At 40.6% G+C, this 6,309-nt stretch overlaps 1 protein-coding gene across 1 annotated transcript; it reads right to left on the bottom strand.

The window, feature by feature from the left end:
• Positions 1–3,805: 3,805 nt before the first annotated feature.
• On the bottom strand, positions 3,806–5,361 carry LOC147607897 (short-chain dehydrogenase reductase 3b-like). Its single transcript, XM_086789894.1, has 2 exons — positions 5,275–5,361; positions 3,806–4,898 (listed from the first exon to the last, which is right to left on the bottom strand). The coding sequence occupies exons 1-2, from the start codon at positions 5,310–5,312 to the stop codon at positions 4,097–4,099; spliced, it is 840 nt and encodes a 279-aa protein (XP_086646020.1). The 5' UTR covers positions 5,313–5,361; the 3' UTR covers positions 3,806–4,096.
• Between the last annotated feature and the right edge of the window lie 948 nt (positions 5,362–6,309).

Raw genomic sequence — 6,309 nt, 5'->3', positions numbered from 1 at the left:
AATGAAATACCAAAGCTTAGGTCCCCAAGCGCATCGCAAAGTCCCCTAAGCTTGCACAAAGAAGAAATCCTCAACACCAAGCACATCGGCAACCAAATTACAGTGTTCGTCAAAGATGGGTGCATGTGCATGTGCATGTACTTCAACAACGAGGATACTACGAATTCCATCATATGGCTGCCAAAATCGAACAATGTGAAGAAAACCTCACCACCAACTTCAACCCCAACAACTTCACCTATAGTTTGTCAAGAATGGAGGCCCAAGAAACAGCAAGCAAATCACTCAACCACTCTCATGCATTTAGCACCAACACAAGAGCTTGTCTGGTTCAAGCAAACAATCGGCAGTCTTCCCTACTATCTCACCATCATTTCAACAATAAATTCATATCAAATACGAAGACTTAAGAGCACATTAAGAACAAAATAACAATGCTCTTGTCACCCCTCTGGACAGTGAGAAATGAGCGCACAAGAATCTTGTTTACAAATGACGTAGATGACCCATAAATTTTTTTTAAGGGTCAAAATCTACAAATTCACATAATTTCATCTCTCATGGCTTAAGCACCTGCACTTTCACGATTTAAGCCTCATCATGGATTAAGCCATATCACACAATAGCCACTATATATTTGTTAAGCTTATTGCTTACTATTCTTTTGGCTAAATTAATGTAACAGCTACTCCATCATGAGTTCATATCCATAGTCATGCACTGGAGAACATTTGCACCAAAGCCTCACCATCGACAACTTCTAGATACATCTATGGATGGGGGGACCATGGTGGGCGAAAACCTGGTCAATGGTACAACCCATCGATTTTTCTTCAAATTCCAAACCTCGCCAAACGACGTCACCATCTTCACAAGTCAATAGTCTTCAATCCTTAGTGAAGATATCTATATTAGCCTCGCAAGTCGACAAGTTGACGTAATTCTTTCAATCCTCACCAACAAGTGGCTACTTCAACACAGAGCAGTTCAATAAGAGTCTATATGACTCAGTTCTTGTACTTCATGAAAATCTACTTCATAAGAGCACTTAAATATGCATAAAAACATAAAAAGCACATGGACAGAAGAAGACAAGATCAGGTCCTACTCAACAACATTTGATAAGAATCCTGCCACACAAAGGGACATCATCACAAGCCAATTACTTCAAATGATGAATGTCGCTCCAATGAATCAAATGAGGAACTGAGAATCATCATCTCATTCTGATGATTAAGTCTATGTTCCTCTGGGTCCTTCTCTCTTATTATTAACATCTCTTAGTGTCCCCATTAACAGAAATCACATGTAACCCTGCCGATGATTGCCAAAAACAAAGTGAGCCAAAAAAAAAGGAAAAGAAAAGAGCTCACACAAATATAAAAATACAATCATTCGCAAAAACCCTCCCAGCCCGTTAAGAATTCCCAACACACCACTAACCTCTTCATTCATTAACTAGATTTTCTTCTTTCCTTCGAAGGAACAAAGACCATTGAACATCATTCAACATCAAAGCCATCAACAAAGCTTGTTCATTCTCCCCACACAAAGGTCTTCAACGCGATCATGCAGACACGATCATCATCAAGAAGGGGGGAATGTTAATCCAATTCTAGGATTAACAAGAGCTACCGCCATTATCTTACAGTAAGGAGTCACAGTAAATACACCAAAGGGTCATACATTCATGATATGAAGCAATAGTGTCCAAAGCTACAACTTGGACGGGTGCCCGTAATGGTGTAACGGAGTATTTATGTGATTCCCGCTTCATGAGTATGTGGTAGCAAGCTAGGATGAAGTCCTAAGTGATGTACTTCATGGATATATTGTGAGAGTAGTCATTGTAATAGCATTAAGCCTCTTATGAGCCTAAAGTGCCCGACCGACCATACAGTTTAAGTGAGTGTGAACACTTATGGCCATGTATATAAGAGAATTTCTCTCATAATACAACATACTCTCCCATTGTGCAATTGAGTCTTGCTCTTGCTAATCTCTCTCCCTAATGCATGCTAGTGAGTGTGTGTGAGTGAAGTGAGGTGAGAGGAAGGACGAGGACCCGTAGTGCAATGCGGCGGTGTGACAACGCTCGCACGGGAGACACAGTGGAATTGCTTCTTCTCAAGGAGTTGTAGAGCTTGGAGACCTCAAGGGTTACGAGCTCAGCCATTGGAAAGATCCTCACGACAGCTGCGGTTCACTAGGTAATCTCTTTTTGGCAAGGAGGGTTAGGGTGAGCCATAACATTTTTGGCACTACTGCCGGGGATCAAACCCGGGTCACCTGCGTGAGACAGGCGAGAATACTCACCGTTGTTGGGGAGCTATCCCTTGGCTTTTTCCATCATTTTGACTCTAATCTGTGCATAACCCATTGCCCATTATCTTGATTAATGGTTTTCCATGAAAACGATGTGGATTCGATGGTGATTTGTGTGAGATTTGGTGTAGAATAGCTCTCTTTTTTATTTTAAAAAAGTATTTTTTGTTTATTTTTTAGATTAATTTATGTTTTTGTTGCTGTTTTTGTGGTTTTTCATGTTCTTAGGGCTTGCACATAGTTTGTATTAGGCTTAGTTTGCATCCATTGTATCAAACAATGCAAGAGAATGCAATTCTTAGTGAATGTTAGCTCTCTTTAGTTTAAGCATAGATCTAAGATCATTAATTTGAGTTTAACTGTGTGTTTTTTGTTGAAATTGTTTGAATTAGAGTGTTAGCAAGCATTAGGATTAAGTTAATATTTCAAAAAAAACCATAAAAAAACCCTTGAATTTGATTAATTTCTCTTAATGGACTGGTTTTTTGTCATTAAAGGTGATTAATCTTATTCAAGAGGCTAAAAATTTAGAAAATGTGTTAATTGGGGTCTAAATTGATCATATGAGTAGTCGAAATTGAGGTTTTTTGTGAGTGTTTATAGAGCATCTACATGCATCAAAACACCTAATCACATCAAATTTTTAATCAATTGGAGAAATTTGACTCTCTTTGCTTAATTTTGCCTTAAAGAGGAGACTATAATTAAGAGTCTAATTAATCTCCTAATTTAGATTAATTTACACAATTATTGATGCAAAAAGATTAGTTTTTTCTTACTCTATCCAATGATGTATTCAATTATGTGAATTAATTAGAGATTAATGATTAATTAGAGTCCTTGATTAGTATAAAAGAGGGAAAAATTAGTGAAAAGATTAATTTTAGATTAATTCTTAATCACTTTTTTACATAACTCATTAAGGCTAATGAGCATTCAATGAGTAGATGCTCATGAGTTGTCAATTGTCCATTTTGGGGGCCATTTTGAAGGGTGTAAGGGGTTCCATCTACCAAAACACAAATTTTCCTCATGTCCATCTCTGATATTTCTCATACATTTACAAGCTTTTCAACCCCATCAGAGTTGTTTGTTGGGACCCGAAAATCTATAGAATGTGTTAGGTTGCATGCTTGAGATTTTGCACATGTCTTGAGTATGAACAACAATCATAAGTCTATGTTATTTCTGTGTGAGATGTAATGCTCCACAAAGGGCTCACCATGCCAGAAAGGTGTCACGAACATCTGCGTCATACAAGTGCTCAAACTTGGCTACTCCTAATAAACAGAACCTTATAAACCTGTGTGAATCAAGAACCAACTACAATGATGATAAGAGTGGAAGCGTTGTTTTCTAGCAAGAATACGAGATTGTATACAAGCTCTTTGAGTCACGACCTTGGTTGTAGATAGACATATTATCTTTAAAGAAAATACAAGTCAAAGAAATAAAATGTTCGTGGTGGACAGATATAATGCATTAAAATGTTCAAAAAGTAAATGACATTATGCCAATTCAATAAGGATTGGACAACTATTAGGCAGTAAGAAAGAGCTCATTGATAATCATCTACTCATATTATAACAACTTTTCTTTGGGCTTCAAGAAGAGCTACCCCGATAAGATCTGAGTCTCTCTTTCTCTCTCTCTCTTTTCAAATGTTGGAAGTAGGAGTAGGTAAAGGTAAAACTAGGAAAGTGGAAGAGGTTCTTTCATGATTCACGAAAGAAAATCTTTTTTATCTATACTATCCTTAGTCATGTCTTATTCATTTGCCAAAGATATGGGTAGTAGAGGAAAAACCACCGTCAACAATAAGGTTGAGGCCACTCACGAAAGCGGCATCGTCAGATGCCAAAAAGAGAGCGGAGCGGGCAATGTCCAATGAGGACAAAGAGTGGCCAGTGAGGTTATTATGCGAGTCACAAAAAGCTTGAGCCTCGAGCGATGATAACGATGAGTTGCCAGAGGCCTCTTGGAAGTAGCTTAATGCAAGGGGTGTGACCACTACCCATGGTGACACACAGTTTACACGTATGCCATATTTGCCTAGATCACTAGAGGCCGCCCGCACAAGCCCAAGCACGGCGTGCTTGGACGCTGTGTATGCCACAGGCGCTGCGCCACCCATGACACTGGCAACGCTAGCAGTACATATGATGACACCCTTTGTTCCGGCATCCACCATGGCCCTACTCGCATGCTTCACCCCAAGTGCCATGCCACGTAAATTCACCGACATGACATGGTCAAAGTTAATCATGTCCATGCCTCTCACGTCCTCTGACACGGCTTTACCTAGGATGCCAGCATTGTTGTACATGATGTCGAGCTTCCCCCACTTTACCATGGCGAATGCCACGAGGGCCTCCACATCAGACTCGAGTGTGACATCACACCGCTTGTAGATGGCAGCATCATGGGGGGCCACGTCATTTGCCAGCTGGGTGCCCTTGTCATCTTGAATGTCCGCTATGACCACCTTGGCCCCATGTTCCACAAACAAGCGCACTGCCGCCTCGCCTATGCCACTTGCCCCACCCGTGATTATGGCCACCTTCCCCTCGAGCCTGCACATAAACCCAGAATTTACATGATGAACGCAGCTACGGTCACCAAACCAACTTCACACAGCACCTTTTAGTGTAATCGCGTGTAGCTAATTAGCGCTTGACGTATTAAGTTGCTAACTAAGTTAACCGCATAAGGCCAGAATGAGGAGTTAAACCATGATTAGATGTGATGGAAGACTCTAGCGGAAGAGCCCTCTCGTCCAAAGGGAAGAATATTAACCCAAAGGGATAATGAACATGTTGGTGGACATCAATGGGATTTACGCCGTAACCATAAACAACGAGATCTTGCGTGCTCAATTAGGCAGCAAACAAAAAAAAAAAGTTGTACTTGTGGTGGTACACAGCATCAATTACGGCATTGCTAACTTACTTTTTGGCATGTGAAGAACAGTCGCTGCGTCTTGCCATTTAATCTCTCAAGCTTGGAGTATGCTAAAAGGATCGCCAAATGGCGCTAATTACTAGCTCTGTGTAGGAAGGATGGAACAGATGGGCACTTTAAGTAGGAGAGTTAGCAGAGAGTGCCTTCCGATAATGCATTCAGACTTTCGCGAGCACACATGGGGCCCATTTCCATGGATTCCCAAACATCCCACGCCATCTTTTCAATAATGCTTTTTAAAAAACCGTCCTTCCGTGTATTTTCCACGGCTGAGATTGAAATACTAGGTTGAAAGTTGGGGTTGCCTTGAAATAATAGGTTGAAAGTGTTGGATTGCCTTGAAATAGCCTTGAAATAATAGGTTGAAAGTGTGGGATTGCCTTGAAATAATAGGTTGAAAGTGTGGGATTGCCTTGAAATTAAGGTAGATTTGACACCGATTGATGATGTGGATAGCTTTGAAAAGTGAATACTCAAAGCCTACATCTCCTTACTTTTGGCTCCTTGGGGGAAAGTGTTTCCACAACAACAAACAAAAAGCTCCATGCATTTAAGCACCCTCCTCAAAGTTGCAAATGCTTTGAGATTATTCCCCATGGCTCGTGGAATTTCAGCCTTGCTTGGAAATTCAGCTAGTATTCTCCAGCTCGCTTTCTGTTTTAGAGACTCTACACACATGATTCCCGCAAAGCCTTTACATGTAAGGCTTCTTGTGATAGGCACCATGATGGCAATGCCTTCTTATTAGGAACTACTTGCCCCCCCCAACAAGTACTTTTTCTACCATCAGGCTCACTCTCTCTCTCTCTCTCTCTCTCTTTTTCACACACACACACACACATGTACGTACATACACAAATATGTTTTTTCTTTTATTTTGTTCTCTTGTGAAATTGGGCTAGTGGCACACTCTAGCACCCTTACGTGATAGTTGTGAACATTCTTGAGAATTCGGGCGAGAGTGCTCTCACTCTAGCACCCTTATGAGGTAGTCTTGAACATTCTTGTGAATTTGGGCTAGTA

The sequence above is a fragment of the Cibotium barometz genome, chromosome 54 (assembly GCF_041138505.1).
Source record: "Cibotium barometz isolate CiBa-2024 chromosome 54, ASM4113850v1, whole genome shotgun sequence".
In the NCBI taxonomy this organism is placed as follows: domain Eukaryota; kingdom Viridiplantae; phylum Streptophyta; class Polypodiopsida; order Cyatheales; family Cibotiaceae; genus Cibotium; species Cibotium barometz.
This window is presented reverse-complemented; position numbering and strand designations above follow the sequence as displayed.